This window comes from Colossoma macropomum, unplaced genomic scaffold (assembly GCF_904425465.1).
Source record: "Colossoma macropomum unplaced genomic scaffold, Colossoma_macropomum, whole genome shotgun sequence".
NCBI classification, from domain to species: Eukaryota; Metazoa; Chordata; class Actinopteri; order Characiformes; family Serrasalmidae; genus Colossoma; species Colossoma macropomum.
Genome location: NW_023494784.1, coordinates 21230933 through 21253703, shown reverse-complemented (window position 1 = coordinate 21253703; position 22771 = coordinate 21230933). Strand labels below are relative to the sequence as shown.

Below are 22771 nucleotides of genomic sequence, written 5' to 3'. Positions count from 1 at the left end.
TAACATCTTTTTTTAGTTTTCCTTTATGATTTTGAGCTTTGTCTTCTGTTGCTATACTCAGAAAAGTGGAGAGATCATTGCAGTTCTGTATAAAGCCCATTCATACTTTTTGAACTGTTGATGACAGAATGAAACACTGTTAGTGAAAGACATGAAAGCGCAGAAGTGAATGCGGGGGATGTTGACATTCAAATTCAACATTCAGATTATTATTCTGAATGTTCTTTGACAACTCAAATTACCATGATATATTCATATTCTTCTCAAAGAGGATGCTGAGTATTCTCTAATGCATAGCCTCTTTACATTTTTTCTTTTTACAGTAATATGAGGTTCCTGATGATAGCGCTTGCCTATTCAGTACCCACAGGAGTAGTAGCTGGATGGTCTGGTGTACTGGACATGATCCTGACTCCAGTCAGAGTCAGCCAGGTAAGGAATCGAATTTCTTCACTAAAAGGACGTCTGTGGGTTTTTAAATTTTGTGGAGAACATCCAGGTTTATGTCCTTCATGTTTGATGAGCCTAGCAAAGCATTATCATAATTTCAAGCACCACTAACCTGAGCCTAATGGTAATAAAAAGAAGGTTATGGTTAAAGTAAAAGAGTTTAGTTTATGAATTGATGGCTGCTTATTTTCAGCATAACAGATCTTTTTTCATATTCAGTATGTCTTGTCAGTATATTGGGGTCTGAGAGGTGGGGGTTAATGTTTTTTAAACTGTAGTTACCTGAGGATAGACGTCAGACTCATCCTCCTCTTTCTTTTCAGCTGTGTTGACGATCAGTTTAATTATGATCAAGGCGTATACACAAAAAATGCAATTTCCTTGTCCAAAATGGATGTTGACTCATAATTAACCCCAGGGCATACACACACACACACACACACATACACACACACACACACACACACACACACACACACACACACACACACACACCAGCAGTGACTGAGAGCCCACAGCAAAATCTTCAAAAACTGTTTTCCTTCCTGGACCTCCTCATTAAAAATTGGCAAGTCTATGTGAATAGACTTTGAACTTTAGAACTGTTGTTGAAAAGATCTAATTATGGTCTTTAAAAAAAGTCCAAAGCTATCCACATCAGTGCCTAATCAAACATACATGCTAGAGACTGCTTTATTTGCATGTTTGCGAAAATACTCCATGTTCAACAGCCCTAGAGCGTAATAAGACGAGTCCTCCATCTCAGCGTCCCTGATTCTTCCCAACCTCCTCACATTTGCATTTGAAACCTGAGGGCGGCGAGATAAAACGGTCTTATGGCACTCAAGGCCGATCTGAAAATGGGGCCTGAGGGAGACGAAGATGTGAAGTTTCCTAGTCCCTTGTGTGACAATTTTCTGTTCAAGGTTATCATTAGACAGGTGTTGCCACTGAGGAAATCAAACAAAAGGTATGATGCCCCCTTTCTCTGTCTCTCACAGCTGTCAGACATCATCGGTGTGTCTGTCTTCACTTTAAGCTTCAATTCTCACTGAGCGTACCGTCATTGATAATACCTCCCTGAAGCATTCTCTTCTTTCACTCTGTGGTTTCAGTGTCCTTTTACTTTGTTAACCTTCAACATAAACTGAGACAAGGATAAGTTAGATATGAAGATTACATTTTGATTTTTTGGCAGTTTTTTTCTAGCCCTTTTTTAAACTGAAGCTCACACTATGTGGGGTAAATAAACACAAACATAATCACACTTTTTATTAGCCAAACTTGCAGTATAAACAACTTTTTTATTTAATGGACTAAACTGGCATTTTAAAATAGCAAACTTAAATCAGTTGCTTATTTAAATAACATGACACAAGAAACCACTACATATTAAGTAAGAAGCCACTGGCTGTTTAGCACAATAAGCATATGCGTATCATATCAAAGCATAATTTTGCTGTTATATATTGGCACAGGTACAGTAACAACATTCAAATGCACTTACCTGCTCATGTTATTTATGTCATAAAATGACAACAGATCTAGATCTTTTCACTGCACATCAGACTGAGCTCTGCACATACAGGCAGTTGGTGTGCAAGCAGCTTGTGTAGACGTGAGCAGCTAGCAAAGTGCATAAAGGGTTCAGTGTGAAAATAATTTAGGTTTAGGCTTAGACATAGCCTAAACCTAACCTAACCCAAAATGAAACAATGAATTTGACCGATTGATGATTTTGTGTTTTAAGCAAAATGCTTAAGCTAAACTTTACCTCTTTTATTTAGCCCAACATGCCTGCAGAGAGCACAGTTCTCAGGTCTGGCTAGAAGTGAAAATTTGTATGTGCACTGTTTGGTTGTGGTGCTCCTCACTGAGTGGTATGCCCTGTACTACTTTTCCCTGTGGCAGGCAGGCTGTTTCTTGGTGGCTAGGTCTGAGGATGGCAAATCGCTGTTAATGGTGAAATGGAAGTGCTGTACAGAGAACTGTGTACTAGATGGCACTAAACCACTTTCCCCCCTATACTTAGAACAAGTTTGTTCAAAGTATAGGTACAAGATGTTTGGTCCAGAATCAGTCATCAGACACCAGGGCTCACTCTGAGTGCCTCTTGTCTACACAGTGTTGTTGGAGTTATGCTGTTAGAATTGAAGGAAGCGAGACAAGATGGTAGAATAAAGCGCACAGGACTACACAACTGTAATTAGTGTTGTTCAAGAGCAAGCTCCCTAGCTGCGTAAATCAGTTGTATGTAGTTGCTCTGTTAATGGAGATTGGCCATTAGGCTTGCACAAAGTGGCTGCAGTCTCTGATTAGGGAGACACCTTTTGCCCTCTTTTACTTGTGGTGGTTAGCTCAAGTTGATGAGCATAAAAGTGGCAATAATAGGTTTTATCAAAACTGCCAGAGTGAGACATACAATACTTATGCTTAAAAACGGCAGTGTCTTGAAAGTTGTTTTCTCTGATGAAACTGCAAGAAAACTAGTGTAGGTTTGTGAGGTGAAGCTCGTTTCAAGGACTGATGCCATGTTTATTTGCCCCCAGGCTTCAAACAAGAGAGAATTAAAGACCATAAACACACTAATGTACCAGAAGCCTGAAGCCTTGGCTTTAACTTCAGCTTTTCATACTCATTTCCTAGTTATTGACCGTGTTTCAAAAATGCAGGATAGCGCTTAACATGCCACGAATCTCATTTTTTCTGCTTCCAGTTAGCATATAGCCGTTAATTAACTTCTTTCCTCCACATTAAGTGCTTGGATTTGCTTCCTGGCAGCCAAATAACTATGAAACAATTTGTATTTGCCCGACTAATTAGTGTAAACACTAACCTGGAATGAAGTGGCATTTTGGATTTGTGAGAAAGCCCAAATGGTCTATCTGTAGTGAGCACATTATGACTGTGGTAAACGTCTCTTATTCAAACAAATGCAAGCACAGTGAAAAATGGCATAACATACTGCATGGATATATTACACCAAAGATTGTAACTGTTAGACAGCACAGGACCAAGCCTGTATTTTTGTTTTATTTTTCTTAGCTTTTAACAGTCTATCAGACATTGCATTGAGTCTTTCTTTAAGTGTCTCTTTGGTGATGCTTTGATATCTTTCTGAAATACATTCTCTGATACCACATCACTACTACCATACTTGACCTCAGGTTTGGCTGTCACTGGCTTGTCTGACTTGCAACATCTACTTGAGTTGAACCAGAGTGCTCTGCCTAAGTTTCCAGACATGCGCCATGGACAGAATGCAGACTGGCAAATTTCTGTTCACCTGATTGACATGTTCTCTCAGAGAGCAGACACGCTGCTTCAATCTGCAGCCAGTTTTCTATGAGAAATGCCCCTGCATCACAAGCAATGAATAATCCTGCTTTTTGCCTCTGTCCCTCTCCTCTTCTCATTTCCTCCCTCCCTCTATGTATAGTGTCCCTAAAAGCGTTTGCACGTTTGTTTCATGCTTTAAAATGTATTAAGTTTATTGTGTTACCCAACAAAATGTCTAACCAAGCAGTAATTATTTTAATGCTAAGTAGCAATATTGAGTCAAGAGAAACAAAAAATTTTGCTTCAGTCATTTTAACCTGTTTCTCAACCTGAGTTCTCTTTGAATATTCTTTCTACGCATTCGCAATCATCTGATTCATCCGTTCAGGAAAGGGGTCCGAAGCACAGCCGAAATTACAAAATGTTCTTCCTCACATTGCATCCTGTTACATATTTCCACTAGAGAGGTCTCCAAATCCCCGGTCCCCAAATCTTACATAGTGTAACTTCAAGCAGACAATTGCAAGACTATAATTTTCTTTTTAGCAAAGTATTCTTTCAAAAGGAGCTGCTGTGTTTCTGATTGTTGATGTTTGAGCAGTTTGTTGGCTGACTTCTACAGGTTTTCATCCAAAATTGCCTTTGTACACTTCTGAGCTCTTGGTCCCACTAACTAACACAAGCTTACTGACACCACTGTAAGGAAAACAGGTACAGACTTCAACGTTTCAACCTCCGTGCTTTGTAGTACCCTTAGTGCCATCTAGTTCAAATTCATCTCCAGGGTTTCTCCACACAAAGAGTCTACCATGATTTAGTTTTTCACACCTCCAAAGTTTTAGAAATTGCTTGTATGTTTTGCTTCTCATGATCCAAGTAATCCAAAACACATTCAGTAATGTTGAGGTCTGGGCTCAGTATATGCAACAGTACACAAAAGTTTGGTTGCCTAGATGAAATTACATGTTTTGTTTCTAAGTCAAAATAAGTCCGCATTCTCTACAGAGAATACTCTTATGCACATTTTAATGCATAATTACTGTTTATATGCTGAATTGGATGAAAAAACATAAAAAATGCATTTTTGCAGGGAGTGAATATCTCTCTCTCTCTCGTTCTCTCTCTCTCTTGCTCTTTTACAGGTTGATGCTGGATGGATAGGATTTTGGTCTATACTTGGAGGCTGTGTGTTTGGAGTAGCCATGGCAAGGTAAGCACTGACACATTACATTAAGGAGAGAAGAAGCAATATAATATAATTGAATTCAAGGTTTTGTCCAACAACCCTTTTCTTTGTACTCTGAGACATTTAAATGCAGTACATATCTTAAGAATCTCCTGTGCCCAGTGCTGTGGAGAGATAAATTGCTCCGCTCTCTATCTTCACTGACCTTGAAAAACATTATTTTGTCAATGTCACTGTTTTGTAAAGCCCAACTATGTGGAGAAAGGGGGGGGGGTTGGATTCTCTCAGGCTCCCCAGCTAATTTACCCTCTCCCTCCTAATTTATTAAAATCAGCTTTGTGATGAGCAGCAGCTAAAAATGCTAATGAAATGGGCACATCGCAGAGCTGATGGATAGGCACTAGCGCAGACACACCAAACTGTGTAGTTGGCGAAAGCAAAGTGTTTGTCTACAGTTGATGAATAAACGTTTGTTATTGGGTCCAATCAGCAGTTCTGGGAATGGCTAACATTTTGAAAATGTTGTAATTAGGAAAATTAGAGTATAACTCTTCCTGTTAATCAGTTGGCAAATCATTGGTCTGAGGTTAGAACTAGGACAGCAGTAAAGTTAGAAGCAAATGCTGATTGAGCTTACATCATTTAAGGGCTGTAGGGCAAACTAGAAACCTGTGAAATGCTCCAGATCAGCTTGTTATTCAAATTAACTATGGACAGCAGCCTGGATGGGGATCCAGGAAGACTGATTAAAGAAGCCAGACGCCCTGCTGATTGGCTCTCCTCTGTTTTGTATGTGTGTCAATACGGTGTCTGTGGGGGCCAGCCGGAGGCTCTGTTGGGAGCGCGTTAGAGAAAAGCAACAGATGCCCTCACTACTTCCTCCTGGCAGCCTGCTCCTTTGCGGTGCCATTAGTGATCGTTTGCAGGCCGATGTGCCATTAATGGGCCCCTGTGAGTTACAGAGGGCCGCGGTGCTCTTCCTCTGCTGCGAATCATAATGCAAATGCATGTATGAACGTGAGTTATTAGGTGCCACGGGCTCCTGCTTCCCAGCCCAGTGGGCCATGTCCTGGCTATAGAAAAATGGCTGCATTAACATTGAGCTCCAGAGGTGATGACCACACATTTTAATTGATTCGGTTCCAGAGGCACCTTTAATAGCTCTTGTTCTCCTCAAAGACGTGTCCTCATTCGCCGATACGGCAGAGTTCATCCAAACAGATGAATCACGAGAGGCTTGTACGTCAATTAGTGCAAAGTACCGCGTGGTGTGGCGGCTTGGCGCATCGAGACGCCTGATGAACAGCCCTGCAACTTTTAATTGTCACACAACAGCTTGTGCAAAGAGTACCACTGCTGTTTTTAGATACACCCTCCATCCTCCATCAAATCGTGGCCCATTACCTACCCAAGGAGCGGTTAATTAATGGCCAGCTGAAGTTAAAACTTACTTCTGTTAACCAGAAGGAGAATTTGATAAATTTGTAGCCAGGTACATGTTTGTTTTGACCTTGCTTATCATGTCTCACCCAGATTGGTTGCCTGTTATTCCTGCTACTGTATCAGTTACTAGTCAAGATGAAGATCTCCTGTGAGGCAGTGGACTGTTTTTATATTCAGTTATGTTTGGTAACCTTGAGCCATTTAATCAGGTAGACATTGCTCTACAGGTTGGGATATTTTGCCACATTCTTACACCACTGTTTTTGTAAGAACAGTACAGTATAATCAGCAAAGTAAATGGTTTAAAAATGAGCCATTGCTCAAGCAAGAGGTGGATTAAATGGGCAAATAATTGAGCGTTCCAGTTCCAGAGAAACACATCTTTCTATCCCTCTCAAAAACCATTAAAGCATTTGTACTTGAAATATGAAGTTCCCAGCACTGTATGGAGATTCAGCTTTCAAATTATTCATGACTGGTGTCCTGGATCATGGATTTACTAAGAAGTCTGTTGAACAACTCATCAAGCACCATTATAAACTTTTTGAAGGTTGTATATTGTACTGAAACTAACCTTTACTTATTTTTCACACTGGTGGTCAGAGCTTTACACTGTCAGCTATTACCTTCCTACATGGGATTTTTTTACGAATAGGACTGCATAGTGTTTCAAATCAGTCTGTAATAACTGACTTCGAATGCAGCAAAACCAGTCAGAGCCTCAGAGTGCTTTTCTTACCTCTGATTTCTTCATTGTAGAGAGATGCCCTGGAGACACTCTTGTATCTACACGAGGTGCTGATTGAAATTTGTGAGCAGAAGCAGTGGAGAGAGAACTTTGTCTGCGCTGACTGAGTTTGACTCGGATCAAATGGTTGCGTGTTTATTTGAAGTTGTCAGTCAACTTCAGTAAGACTTTTCTCCAAAGAAAGTAACATAGAAAAATAAAAGGACAGTTTTTTTCCTTTTCTCTCCCCTCTGGCACTGTTGCCAGAAATAACACCTGCAAAAAAGAAAAAAAAAAGTTTTGTCAGTGCTCAGCGGTAATTTAGAGCTTTTGCTATCACTTTGAGCAATGGTGTTGGATGAAATTCCTGATTTTTCCTTTTCTGGTGTTGTGCTGCAGGTTTGCTGACTCCATCCGGGGAATGCTGAAGCTGATTCTGGTGCTGATGCTAGCTGGAGCCTCCCTGGCGGCCACCTGGTTCACTCTCACCTGCTTGACCAGACTCACTCACCTCCCCTCCACTAAAGGTAGTCTAGGGATAAATATAACTTTTGTGTGTTGTGTGGAGGCTTGAAGGTGGCAGCCTGCAGGGCCATAGCATGGTCAAATAGAAACATAGGCAAACTGCAGAGATGATGCTGAATGCACCACTGCCAGTGGAGCTCATTAGGTCCAGATCAGTGAAGAGAAGCAAGAACTGTGGCTCCACAGAAGCACGGGCCTGAAATGAGCATATGCCCCTCTGATGAGCCAGCTCGAGCATTTTCATCCATCATCATCTCCTGCCTGGCACCTGCTACTTTATCTGCTTTCTCCCAGCAATACTGGCAGACAGAGTCTTTGGGCTCGGTGGGGTTTCTCTCCACCTGGCAAGCAAGAGCTCCACATTTGGACCCTGTGGCAGTCCAGGAGCTTGTGCTTCGTTTTGCAGCACATTTCACCTGCTAGTGAAAGTGAGCTATCTCTGAGTAACAGATAGCTCATTGTACATGACATGACTATTTTTCTAGATTTACTGTGTAGTCATATGTTGTTTTTGAGTTGGTACTCATAAAATGGCCTTCCTTTGTGTGATTGACACCATTTGTTGTACTGAGCTGAGAAAGGATTGAATCAACTGATGGTTCTTCTTTGCCCCCAGCCACACTTTATACCTCCTGCATCCTGGTGGGCATCTTCATCAACAGCAGCGTTCCCATCTTCTTCGAGCTTTTCATCGAGACAGTTTACCCCGTGCCAGAGGGTATCACCTGTGGAGTGGTCACCTTCCTCAGCAATCTCTTCACAGGCCTGCTACTCTTCTTCCTCACCTTCTACTTCACAGGTAGATTGAGTTCCATGCTCTTTTTATTTTACTGTGTTCTTTTTATTACTCGGGGGGGGACAGGATTATCTTCAGGGATTAGCACTTACATGATGCTTTAGCTCACCACAAATTGATTTTTCTGCTCAGATCACTGGTTATTCGTGTCTTGAATATAAACTTGAATTTATTTTACGGTTAGCTGACAGTTCTGGCGGATTGATTTTATGTTTGTTAACAATCTGGTTCAGGCAGGGCTGAGAACATGTTCCAGCAGACCATATTATTATTCTGGACTTCAGCGTTTGTTGCTAGACGGTTACTATGTTTGGTCACAGCTTGTAGAATGACTTGTTTCACCCTGCGTGATGTTGCTGAGACTTGTTACCAAAACAGAGCACTAGGAGTCTGTTCACAATTCAGAGGTATAGAATCAGTGGAGCTGATTTAACTTGGCCCACTCACTGTCTTGGTCAGTCAGAGAATGCCTTGTGCTTTTTGCAGTTGTATCCTTCCTCTGAATGCTGATTAGCCTCCACCATAAGGTTATTCACATGAGAAAGCCAATCAGGTGGAATGATGAATAATGTGCCGAGGGGTTGACAGGACTTCCCCCTCTCCTCTCGTGTAAATAAGAGCTTCCTGTTGAATATTGATGAGGAACTAGCTGACAGATTCCTCCTGGTAAGCAGGTGGCTAGGCAAGTGCTCTGTGATAGCTCTATCCCAAGTCCGCTCCATCCCTGCCTATCGCTGAAGCAGAATGGCCACAGGCGCTTCACTCGGTAACAAGCGATGTGGCATGAAGCGATGGTGCACTCTGTCTCTACTTCCTAAAGGCTTTTGACAGAGGGCAGGTGCTCATGCATATACATTAGCATTGGGAGCCCTCTGTGTTTGGGTCTGTGTCTAATCACTGCTGATTCATGTTGAGGCCCCACTATCATGATAAATGATGAAGTACGCAACAGCATGTTCCATAAACCGTATCAGCCAGCACCATCAAACGACACTGTCAGTCCCACCAGCCTCTTCCATGGATTGTGTCCGGCTATGACAGACAGACTACTGGATTTGTATGAGGAAGTAGGGTGCTGGACATGGACGAGGTGTTGAGAGATTTTGGCAGCTCTTCCATCTTCCTGTTGATCCCCCTGAGAAGATTATAGCGTGATGAGCGAGCTTAGCATGGCTGATCCTTTTAAATCTGATTCTGTTATCACTCTCAAACAAAGCTATGCGACTCTCTCTACTGCATCTGATAAAGGCACTGACCAGCTGAGACCTGGCAGAGACACTGGACAGAGCAGACAGAGGTTGGCATATACTATATACGGTTTTGTGCTGTTGACTTAGCCCTTGGACCTTTCTGTCTCAGTTTGTCAGCTGTGGATACGCTGAATGAGCTCATGGATTTCCTTGAGTTTCATCAGAATCTTCCTGAAGCCTTCCATTTCCTGTTTTCCTCAGCTGTTCTTCTATTTATCAAAACAGGCACTCTAGATACAAATATTTCTATTTATTCACACCAGAGACATAGAACGTGGTGCGCATCTCAGAATGTTTGTTAAATAGTGATTATGCAACAGTCTGGTGCACAGAAATATCTTTAAATAGAGTTAGTTTGACTTTATTCAACTGGGACAGTGACTTTTCATGGTTATTTTTGCTTTGTGAATAGATGGGTGGGTAAACAGCTTTGCAGTCAGTGAAGGTTAACAGTTTACATTAGTGGTGTCAAAGTTAATGTGGTAAATTTAAATGAACTATAAAATGTGAAAGTTTTGCTTGTTTCTATGAGTAAATATGTTACTCATAAAATCATACACTATCATATACAACTATTTATAATATTATATATATGTTAGATATATATTAGATTAGATAATAAAACATATTTTGGAAATGTAGTCCTCTAGTCCTGTAGTCCAGATAGGAAGACGCAGCGTTTCCTTTTTCTGTTTTGTGTTGTCTTTTTCCTTCTCTGCAGTTAAAGAGAGAAGTGTTCATGAACTTTCACAGATTCTCAAATATCTAAATTAGTCGGATGCACTTCGCTAGTCTGAAGTATCATTACAAGCCCAACGCAGTGCTGTTGCAAAAAAGAGTTATATGAGTAATGTTAGTGCTGAAGAAGGCCTTTAGCAGACTGGACAGTGCTCGCAGGAGAACTATGAATAAATCAATGCAAACTAACAAAAGCAACAGCAATGGGGAAAGCTCCAATTCCCTTTAAAAAACATGCCGATATGACCAGTAGGAGAATGTAAAATATACATTATCATGTTTATTACCAGCTAATTTTAGTCTTTGAGAAGGTAAATGTTTTTTTTGTTTTCTTTCCCCCCAAAAGTCAGGTAATCAAGTTTAGCCAGTTAATCATTATGGCTGTATTCCTGTGGTCTACAGGCAAGTCATTTATAAATTCGTACATGTGAATTTTCTAGTGCTCTGCTCCACTAAACAAACTGCAACACTCCTGCAGAAGGTTTATAAACCTTCCTCAGTGACTCACACTTCATTTCATTGTTTGTTCTTTTGTAATTAATCAGATACCGCCATCTTGTTGCTCATATGGATGAGGATCAAGTTCTCAACACCATCAGTCTGGATTTAACATGTTCAGTGTTCTCTCCTCATGCTGAAGAGTGTCGCCTCAGTCTGTTCACTTATTTTCCAGTTACACATCTTTTGAGTATGACTGAGATTTCCAGAGCTGAAATAACTGCACGGAAACATCAGTGTACTTAAAGAGTAATATATTAGACGGTCCGTTCAGTGATTTTGGGCTCGATGCCGATCACCTTTCAGCACGATAGGCTGATGGCCAATACTGATCAAGGGCGGGGCTGGATGCCACGTTCAAAGCTGCAGTAAGCGATTCTGGAGAACAGTTGTTGATATTTGACCCTCAGAAGCTCTGCCCCTCCCCCCAAATTCATGGATGTGCATTGCCAAGCTGAATAAAAGTTGTTTGTTTTTTGTTTTGTTTTTTTTTTAATGATCTTCATGGCCATAAAACCCTTTACAAGTGTTGTACGGGCAAAAAACAGTAAACTGTTGCTAAAATTGCTACTGCAAAGCTGACCAGTTGGGATTTGCTATCACAAACTTTAGCAAACAGGATGAAACATTAATGACCTATTAGGTCTGTGAAACAGCAAAAGTAAGTGCAACCTCTTCACCCCTTATCATAGCTTTTAACTGTTGCTGAAGCTGAAGTCAGCTTTTTTCCTCGTCATCTTCTTGTTTAAATTGTCCTGTTCCACCTTAAATGGTGCAGCAGTTACATTCTGGCACCTCAGGCTAGCATAGCCATTGACATAACTGGAGCCTATGCAAGCAGCACAGCTAACAGGCCAAAGCCATAGGTCCTGAAGCTAGTGCAGTACAAGCTAAGGTTAGATTGAAACTTGGATGCTAACATGCTAACAGAAATGAATCCACAAAGCTTTGACAACAAACCTTGTTAATTACAGTTCTACATGCTCACACACTTTACAGCTAAATAAGAGCCAAATATGTAATAATATAAAATGTTTTTCATTTTAGAGAAAAAGATATGATGAGGCTGAAGTTAGCTTTCTATTCGCCAGCTTCTTGTACGACCATTCCACCTTAAATGGTGCAACAGTTACATTCTGGCAGCTTAGGTGAAATATGGCTCATATGTTTTATGTCACTGATCAGCTCTCAGGATCAGCTTAGTTAGAGAGATATCGGCCGATCGCATATTTGGGCTGAAAATCGTCTGATACATAGCCATTCAATCTTTCCATCTCTAGTATTATTAGTAAGTCTAGTTTCACATTAGAGTGAGGGGGGATCTCACATTGGCGAGTTCCCCTCATCATAGTACCCCTCAGTGCGATACTTGCCAGTCTTGCTCATTCACTTTGAATTTGAAAGTATGAATGAGGCCAAAAAGATAGAGATATTCATACTTTTGATTTTGTCTGCTCCGCACTCATCATTTGGCAGAGCAGGGTGGGCGGAATACAAAGCAGAGAGTCACGTCCCCGAACGCCTTTGTGTGTCTGCAGGAAGAAACCAGGTTAGCAAGGTCGTCTTGTTCTTGTAATATACTGCCTGTCTTTTCGCTGTCAAAGGGTTGACGTGTTTCACTGAGATAATTTGCTTTGCTTGGAAAACGTTGTTTAGTTTGCTTTTCTATTTCTGGTAGCTTCATCTACAAACAATGAATAGAAGATATCAGTACCCTTTTGTGGAGGTGCTGGAAGTTTCAGACCTAGTGCTTTTCGTGGCAGGAGAGCATTTTGTTTCAGAGCTCATGTTCATCTGCCAATTTACGGTAAAGCTTAGTCAAAGATCCTGCCATGTGAAAAGACTGTCTCTGCTGTATGCATATAGCGCTGCATGTTGTTTTTTTTTTTTTTCCTGGAATGATGCAGAGTAGCAGCATGAGTAAACACATAAAGGATGTGTTTGGTCTGTGATAATTTCCTCACAGAGAAAATGAAGCCTACTAACCATTAGGCTAGTCATTAGCCTCCCAGAGTGCTACAGAAAGGACTGGGAAGGCGTTAGGCCTGGCTGAAAGAAGCCGTCCGTCTGGCTGCTGAATGGGCTACAATTAAGAATAATTACGGCAGTAAGAGGCACATCTCAGCTACGTCGGGGTTCAGCATTGCTGACAGTGAGTACTCTTGTCCCCAGTGTAGACACCCCTGTCCCTTTTCTCTGCGCTGTGTCAGAACCTTTTACTCTGTCATTTGCTGCTCCGGCCTGTTCACCACACCAAATCCCACAAGACACCGGCAAGAGAGAAGGAGTCAGCCTAAATTTGGGCCTTAATAACATCTTTGCGCTCTTGACACCAGGTATAAAAGTGAGGAGAGGAAGGAAATAATAGATAACAGCAGCAGTTTGACTACCGCTTAAACTGACAGGCAGGAAATAATTGCTGGCCATGATTGCTGTGATTGGAGTGAGAGAGAAGAATGAGCAAGATCCTTGTATTCTTACTTAAGGCCACTATTGACGAAAGGAATTGTAGACTGGACGGCTGCACTTTCCATTTTTCTCCCCAACGGTCTCCTTTCCTTTAGCGCTGGTGGGGTGAACATTGGCCGCTGTTGGCTGGTTGGCTTTTTTGGGAGCAGCTGATTGGATTATCTGAGTAGGGGCAAGCCGTTCCCTCATTAGAATTCACTGTGGCCGTCCTGCCGCTAACGTTGCCTCTCTCTATTTTAAATTGATGAGGCCAGGGCAGGCGTGTGGCACAGACAAAACGCACAGATAAACACGACTCCATTAACCTGCCTCCGCAGCCCAGCGCTACTGAGCAGCTAGTGAGGCCTGATTAATGAGCAGGCTTTTGGAGAGGACCCCCATGCACCTCCTCTCTGCATCCTCGTTTTCCTCTCTCTTTCGCATCCCCCTCTCCAGACGCAAACCATCTTTGTGTCTTCTCTATCTCCCTCACTTGCTGTTGTGAACTGTGCTGCATGGCTAAATCATATCATTTGCTCCAAATGGGCCCAGCAGCTGACCCAGCATGGATTTCACCTTCCACCATCGATTGCAGCGCTCTCTTCAGGAGCAATTGATCAACCTGTTATCTGGGTTCAGGACGCCGTCAAATTGAAATCCACTCCTCTATTGAATTAAGAGGTGTGCTTTCGCCAGTCCCGAGGGTCTTTGGGTTTGACCTGTTTTGTGTTATATTTAGTTCCACTGCTCTGTCTAAAGCAGATGCTGCAAGGTTGTCATCCATTGTGTTTATGGTTTTTGTGACCTGCGCTAAAGGTCACATGCTCTCTGCAGATATGTCTTAATTTACTCTACAGCCTGCCACTGTCCTCTTTTTACAAGGAATTTTCATTCATACATCTAATAGAAAAAATCCACTAGGCTTCAGTGCATAATACTTTTACCCCTGCTTTTATAATTGCCACTCCATAATGATTTGAAATGCTTTTTGCTGCAGACTTATCCAGGATGTGCATTCTGACTAATTTTGATAAAGTACAATTTAGCCAGCCCCCCGTTAGTCAGTTAAGTTAATCACTAGCTCTCCAAACTTCATTGCTAAGGTCAGATGTAATATATGTTTTAATTAATAATGGTTATTTTAGCCAGATGTCTTTCTCTGTGTCTTGGTTTTTGAGATCCTGCATGGAGCTCATGTGTGGGATTATCGGTTGGCATTGTAATCGGAATAGTCAACAAAATTTATGAAATCTGACTGGTGATGACTCATCGTCCTCTACAAATATTTTTGCTAGCAGTTGTTGAGATTCATTGTTGTTTGTTTTTGCTAACAGCAGCTAAAGCAGAGTTATAGCCTTTTCCGCTTTTTTAACTGTGACCTCAACAATGCATCCCTGGCACAGCGCTGTTGTTAAGGCACTTAATGTTCCAGCAAATTACAACCCCAATTCCAAAAAAAGTTAGCACGCTGTGTAAAATGTGTATAAAATGTAAATAAAAACAGAATGCAATTATTTGCAAATCTCATAGACCCATATTTTATTTACAATATCACATAGAGCACATGTATCAGATGTTGAAAGTAAGGCATTTTACCATTTACCATGAAAAACATTAACTCATTTAGTATAAAGTATAATACTCAATCTTGAATATGATCTGTCATACTTTACAGACTGAATTGTTGGCTTGTATGTTTCCTCCTTGCCTTTACGAGCTGCGGCATAACTCGAGTACACACGGTGGTTGAGGGCAGGCATTGTATCCCTCTTGATGGCATACTTAGCCTAGGAAATGCAGTTGCTTTGTTATGTTTCTCTGTGTTTTAGTTATTGGTCAATGCAAATAAATGCTAACATGATAAGGTTTAACATCAAAATCAGAGACATGTATATTTTCCTCTTTTTTCCCAGTTGGAATGTGTTCTTGTTTTAAAAATAATACACTCTGAGTGGGCTTATCTTGGACTCAACTCAGTGATTTCACCCTGGCTCTCTCTCTCTCTCTCTGTTTCAGAACTCTCCTGGTTGAACTGGTGTCTGACAGGCTCCTGCCTCTTCAGCCTGCTTCTCATCCTCTTCTTCAGGGAATCCTATGACCGCCTCTATCTGGACGTCTTTGTGTCAGTCTGAGCACGCTGCTCCTTTTTGTACCAGGAAAAAAACGGAGCTCTGCAGGCACCATCTTGCACAAAGAAGACAAACTAAGAAGATGGGAAGTGCAGCATTGGTTTCTCTGTTTCACTGAACTTTCTTTCTACGTTACATGTTTTCTAAACCTTGTAGTTGTTAAAAGGTACTTGACAGTGATGACATTGTGATAGCATTTTATCAACAACAGAAACCAAGACCCAAGTTAAAATGGTAGTGTTGTAGATATCTTCCGTTTGTACTGGATATTATGGTCTTTGGATGCATCTCTTTTTGATATATAGGGTTTTTTAATCTTTTAAGTGAAGTAGTAGTGATGTTTATGAAGAGTCGCAATGTGAAAGACTCTTGTTGGGTGTATAAAGATGCCCCCTGTGGAGCACCCCGCGATGGGTCTCTTCTGCGTGTATTTAAAGGTTGGGGATAATTGTAGGCTTGCTCTATCAGCTGTCTAGGACAAGCTGCGCTAACAAGGGACCTCTTAGTCTTTTACTGTTGCTCATAACCGGGAATGGCGAATAGTGGGTGGGGCTTAGTGCTTAGAATGACAACTGACAGTGCCCGTGATTAAGTGGGATATGGATTCCTCCTTTTTTGGGATTTTTTTTTTTTCCTCTTTATCACTTATTATTATGCAAGCAATGATTTTAGCCTTACCATTTTCATCATCATCTCTCTGTGGGGTTGAGATTGCTCTTCACTTTTGAAGACCGAAAGCGCACAAAAGACCTGTTCAAAGAATCCTTTACTGAGCTCAGTTGCATTGATGCATCTTTTTTGGTTTTGTTTGGTTCATGGGACTCCTGTCCCTAAACATATTCATATGTATGGACTGAGGAAGTGATTCGAGGTTGTGCCAGTTTTCACTTGACTGGACAGCTTAGTTTTACAGTTGCTGCATGCGGATTATACGTGTCAGTCATACGGACATTTCAAGAGTTATCACAGTTTAGCATCAAGTTATAACAGTAGCATCAAGCATGTTTTAAAGGGTTTTAGATGTAATTTATGCAGTGTTTTTTATTTATTTATTTGAGGGATCAAACACTAACAGATTTTAAGAGACTGTTAATGGACTATGTATCTGGTTAAATACTGTTCTGCAGCATTTGGGAAGGCCATTTGAAATTCGGCATCAGTAACTGCTGTAGATATAAGACTGTCTGTACACCAGCAGATGTTTTTGGTTGAAGGGATGGTTGTCCAAAGAATGCTAACGTGGCCAACAGTGAATAATACTTGGACGCCTTGGCATAGTCTTTTATCCCCAAATGCTCACTGACTCCGATTAGTTCTCTTTCATTATTAACGAGATGAACATTTTGGATGCCTCTCTTTTGTAACATGGCCCATATTCTGATCAGCAGTTAGAGTTCAATATAGGAAGATGATCATAGCAGACCAGGGCATTTGATTGGGGTTGTGTAGTTGGTCCTCTGCAGTTTTGCACAGAGCAGGTCCACTCACTGCCTAGCTTTTCCTGGCAGTTTTCCCACTATGAGCCCTTATTTCTAAGTATATGACCCCAGAGGATTTCACAGCTAGAATAGCTATATAAGGCTACTGGTGGATCACTTAATGTAAGGTCCCTGGGCTTCAGATTAAAGAGAATCTCCAGAGAGGGCAAGGACAAGCTGTCTAACAGAGAAGATACCACAGTGCCCCAGAAAATCTTTAAGGGAAACAAATTGGTGGACCCACTGTGAGGGTTGGGGGGTTCCCTAGATTGGACCTTATGGACTGATTTACAGTTTACATTCATGTACAGGCATTAAGGTCATAAGATGTTTCTGTGAATGTTTTAGCCATCTTTATTTCAAACAGTCCTTGTCTACTCAGCTGTGCCACAAAGGACTGCAAGAAAGCACAGCTCTGCACCTCTTTGGGACAAGCCCGCATGTGACTTGCTGCCCAAGGTTCTGTCCTAACGGTTGTGAAACTCTGCCTTAATTAACAGTGACCTGTGCAATTTTGTTATCTCTCTTTCTCACCACTGTGATGAAGTCTGTGGTTTCTGTGCAAAGACATGTTCTGTTTCACACTGATAATGGTAATTGAAGGGATTCTTTAGGATCATGTTGTTCTTGTCTGTGTCTTTGTTCCAAATTCTGTTTGTCAGCAATTTTCAGCACCTTATTAAAAACCTGTTTTGAAAGAACGGGCCTCGTTTTCTCCTCTGTGCTAAAGTTGTTGACACAGTTGTATACAGAGGGAGATGTTCAGTGTTTGCTTCAGGCTCCTGAGAAATAAGTCATCTGATCATGATAGCACCTTTAATACATGTCACAATAAATGGCCAGGAAATGACTCCTTTCAGTTCCTCGAAATGAAACCTCGTGGATAACGGATGAGCTCAATGTATTGGAGCCTGTAAGCGCTCCATGACCTTCTCCACCCATCTCAGGATGAGATCATAGATGACATCAGGACTGTGTTGTACACTCTAGAGCCAGTGAGTGCTGAAAGTTCTCAGTGTCTGCACATTGTCTTGAGCACTATCCAATATGGCTTGGATTAACATTTGATTTCATCTGATCCACTCCACTCCATTCCATGCCAAACGACTTTCTCGGGAGCATGTCAACAAAGGATGAAGACAAACTTTTTTTTTTTTACATTTGTTTTTTTCCAAAAAGAGCTCAAAAAAGCGATTTCTCTCAGTGCTGAAGATGAGTAAGAAAATGGGCGTTTAAGCTTGTTTAAATTGAGGGTTTCAGAGTACAAAGCACAGCCTTGCCATAACTTTTAGCGCGTTGTGGTGGTACTATTACATGTCGACAGCAACGACAGGCTGTCTAGAAGAAGATCGTGTCTTTAAACAGGCACTTTCATTCAGTGACAAGCAATTTGGTAAAACATCCAGTTTTGTTCTCTGATCACGCACTCTCTGTTCTGACATGCTTCGTGTTGTTGAATGCCTTTCACACCTGCTGATGGAAATAGGACTCACTGTCAGTCCAACCGACATTTTATACCCTTTAATTTGTTTTCGGTTTCACTCTTCACTTCAAATGCTCCCAGCACTCTTGCTTCAGTTCTTCTTTCATGAATGCAACGTCTGTTCTTGGTAGGAAGTCTCAGAGGACTTCTCTCGCTTCAAGTTGAACAACAACCTGTATTATGAAAAATGCCTTCCACTTTTTATTGCCTCATTTAACCAAACTGCTCACACATTTTTTAGATTGCTCATCTGCCAGATATTAAAGCATGGCGACGGGTCAAGGAGACAGTGATGTAGGAGTATGACTGCGTTTCTCCATTAAATTACAGAGAAGGGGTGTTTAATGGAAGGCACATAAACCTCATGGTTCAGTTTGAAGGCCTGCTTTGAAGACCGCTGATTAGTCTTGGCCCAGAAAAGGATTTTCAAAGAATTTCTTGTCTCTGATGTTTTTACATTGTTCATACACTGTATGTCCAAAGGTTTGACACCTGCTGTTTCCTCTGAAATCAAGGGTATTAGTAAGGAGTTTGTCCCTGCTTTGCTACAGTAACAGTCTCTGCTCTTCAGAGAAGGCTTTTTTTGGAACAAGAGCATTAGTTAGGTCAGGCACTGATGTTGGATGATTGGGTATAGATCTCTGTAGCATCTGAATTAGCATTTTTTTACGTCAAAAATACTAAAATCTTGCTGAAGCAAGTCCTTTTCCTCCTCCTGTCTACAACAGCAGTCAGGTTGTTCAGTCCAAACAGATCAAAATGTGTCTTTACTGAGTAATCAGCCGAGTGACTGAACACGCATAACATGTTAATTACTTGCATGTGTGACCAACATAATTAGAAACATTGTGGAAAATATAATTTAATCCACATCAGCTTCTTAACGGGGAAATTTACCACCAGAGACGTAAAACACACCAATAATTGGTAATTCTCATTTATGAATGAGCAAACGTTACCAGGGGCTTTTTGCTCTTAACATCACTGTAAATCTGGCAGAGCGTTTCATGACTTAGCAGGGGTGTAGCACCAAATTTAGGGCCTCAGGCACAGTAGAGTGCCCACCCCAAAACACTTCATCATTTATTTATTTATTTATTACATGGTATTTGTTTATGAGTTTAATTGGTATGCAATTAAGGGTTGAACCGCTGACAATACAGCGTGCTTTGAATCTTGCTGTAGTGTTTTAAAGATTAGGCTGAGGCTAATGTCTTTGTGTTTGCAAAAACACTGTTACGTTAGCTATTTAAAAATGTTCGCTGCAATGAATCCAATCCTGTGCTTGTTTAGCAGCTTGTGCTTGTTACAAACGTCATTAGTTAGCTAGCTAACCTAGCTAGCTCATGTCACAGCACATTTACAGTTTGGTATTTCAGGCTCACCTGTTTTCTGAAAGAAACGGGTCAGAATTTGCCTGCCCTCTTTATGCCTTTTGTCTGTCTCTTTCTGCTCCCTTCGTTTGTGAAATCCTGATTTTGGTTTCATTTGAACCAGGTGAGAACCGGTGAACAGCAACAGCTATAACTGCCATGTATAGCCAACAACGGAGAAGTCAAACTAAAGATGTGTAGCTGGAGGATCAAACCACTTTTTTTTTGAGCTGGGGTGGGGTGTGATAGCGGAAACAACTGGTAAATGGAGCAGAACTTAGAAGATGATCATGGAAATAAAGTCTTGTATTATGTATTTGTATAATAACATAGAGTATCAGCATTTAAAAAACAAAAGCAATTCATTTCCGAGGCTTTGGATGAAGCACCCCCCACCACCACCCCCATTCAGGGACAGTTATTCAGGTCCATTACCTGCTGTCCACAGCCAACTGTCCTCTAAAACAAAAGGGAAATTGTCAGTTTGTTACAAATGTGGAAGGATGCTAAATGCTGAAGTGTTGTCATTAAATGCATTTTTCTCCTTATCGACACAGTATTATGTGAGTGTCATTATGTGAGTATTTGTTGTTGTTCTTAGCTCCAGTAGCTATTCCATATATGCCACTGCATTAGCATTCTCAGCCGGAGCCTCAGAGATGCAAGATTGGGGGTAAACATGTTTGCATTACACTGGCTGGCTAGCAGGAATGTGTGTTAACATGCTCCTGGTATCACTGCCTCCTGTCTCCCTTCAGCGCTCGCTCTGCTGTCTGAAAAACCAGTTCTCATTGATCAACTTAGAGACAGAACAGTCTGGAGTCCTGACCAACACTCTGAAGCTTAATGAGAGGCAGCCTCAAAGAGAGAATTTGTAGATGATGCTCATGACTCCCACCCATCATGCTGAGCCTCCTCAGTGCCTTTCATTCTCAACAGGAAACAGGAGGAGAAAACAAGCAGGCAGCAGGTTTGGATTCACTTGTGCAGCTCTAATGTGGGCCGACGTGGTCTAACCAAAAGCAGCACGTCCCAGAGCAATTATGAGATCCAGACGGGCGGAAATGCCACAGCCGGTGGGGCACCGCAGCCTTTGATCATACAGGCTTTTCATTTAAATCATAGCACACCTTCCCTCTGCCAGTCATGCTCTGCTGCTGTGGGCAGCTTAGTGAATAGGTTCTGGATGTGCATCCGCGGTACGACCCTCAGTAAAGATATATGAAATCTAGAGGTGGGAAGTAACAAACTGTAACAAACCACAGTACGACTGTAAGATTTTTAAGTTTTACTCACGTTTGAAAAGAATAAACAGGGTGATTCAAAAAGATCCAATTTCAGAATGATTTATTTCACTTGTAAATCATTACTGAACAAGACAGTAAATTGTAAATGGTTTAAGTGTGTGTTTATTATGTCATTTTACAAGTGCTCAATATGCCCTCCTCCAGCTGTACGGACATCATCAATGTGATAGTCAAATTCATCCCATACTCGACTGAGCATGTCGGGTGTCACTGTACTCGCAGCTCTTTCAATGCGATTTCGGAGATCATCCAGTGTTTTGGAACCAACGACGAACACTCTGAGCTGTTGGAGGTTCACTGCTGACAAAAATCACATTACACAGTTATGAGGAATTCACTCTTATTGAAGTGGAGAACGCAAAATGCTTTCTGCTCAGGGGTCGCCATCGCCTCGCAGACTCAAGGGAGCCATCTTCTGGTGACAGTCAGAAACTCTATGACCCCCCTCTTTCAATTGGTATGTGATTGGTTCCTGGGCGTCTCACAGTTGTACAAATATGGCGCTTTGAAATCAGATGAATCTGGATGAAATATATATATAAAACCCAATTTCTTCTATTTTTGCCAAATTGTCACATTTATATGTTTCATATCAGCCAACTAATTTTAATATAAGATAAAGACAACATGGGTTAACACAAAACACAGCTTTTAAATAATTATTCCATTTATTGAAGATTTACTCAAAACCTAAACATTTATTCAAAGCAATCACCCATGTAAAAATGCAGTTGCCCCCTTAAACCTAATAACTAGTTGTGCCACCCTTGGCAATAAAAACTGCAGTCAAACGTTTGTGATAATGTGCAATGAGTCTGTTTAGGAATTCTTGTCCACTCTTCTTTGCAGAATTGTTTTAATTCTGCTACACTGCAGGGTTTTCAAGCATTAACTGCCTATTTAAGGTCTTGCCACAGCATCTCAATGGGATTCAAGTCAGGACCGACTCAGCCACTCTAAAACCTTAATTTTGTTTCTTTTGAGCCATTCAGAGGTGGACTTGCCTGTGTGCTGTAGATCATTGTCCTGCTCCATAACCCAACTGTGCTTGAGATTTAGGTCACAAACTGATGGGGGGACATTGTTCTTCAGGATTTTCTGATAAAAAGCAGAAGTCATGGTTCCATCAGTTATGACAAGTGATCCAGGTCCTGCAGAAGCAAAGCAGCCCTAGACCATCACACTACCACCACCATGTTTGACTGTTGGTATGATGTTCTTATGGTGGATGACTGTGATGTAGATATAACAGGACCGATGTCTTCCGAATAGTTCCACTTATGACTCATCAGTCCACATGATATTATTACTAAAGTCTTGGGAGTCATCTAGATGTTTTTTGGCAAATGGAGAACGAGCCTTTGTATTCTTTTTGGTTGGCAGTGGTTTGCACCTTGCAACTTTTCCATGGATACCATTTTTTCCCAGTGTCTTGCTGTGGAACCTTAAATGAGGCAAGTGAGGCCTGCAATTTTTTAGATGTCTGTCTGGGTTCTTTTGTGACCTGGATGAGTCATTAATGCATTCTTGGTGAATTTTTGGCAGGCTGGCCACTCCTGGGAATGTTCACCACTGTTCCAAGTTTTTTCCATTTGTGGATAATGGCTCTGTGGTCCCAGAGCCTCAGCAATGGCTTTACAACCCATTCTAGATTGGTAGAT

The 22771-nt window shown here is 41.4% G+C and overlaps 1 protein-coding gene across 1 annotated transcript in view; it reads left to right on the top strand.

Annotated features, from left to right (window-relative positions):
- slc49a4 (solute carrier family 49 member 4) overlaps nt 1-16747 on the top strand; it is a 50253-nt gene extending 33506 nt beyond the window's left edge. Inside the window, exons 5-9 of the mRNA XM_036593684.1 lie at nt 324-432; nt 4872-4939; nt 7485-7612; nt 8227-8409; nt 15357-16747. Coding sequence (XP_036449577.1) covers nt 324-432; nt 4872-4939; nt 7485-7612; nt 8227-8409; nt 15357-15472 — 604 coding nt within the window. The 3' untranslated portion in view covers nt 15473-16747. The remainder of the gene's footprint in view (nt 1-323; nt 433-4871; nt 4940-7484; nt 7613-8226; nt 8410-15356) is intronic.
- Nucleotides 16748-22771: the final 6024 nt, after the last annotated feature.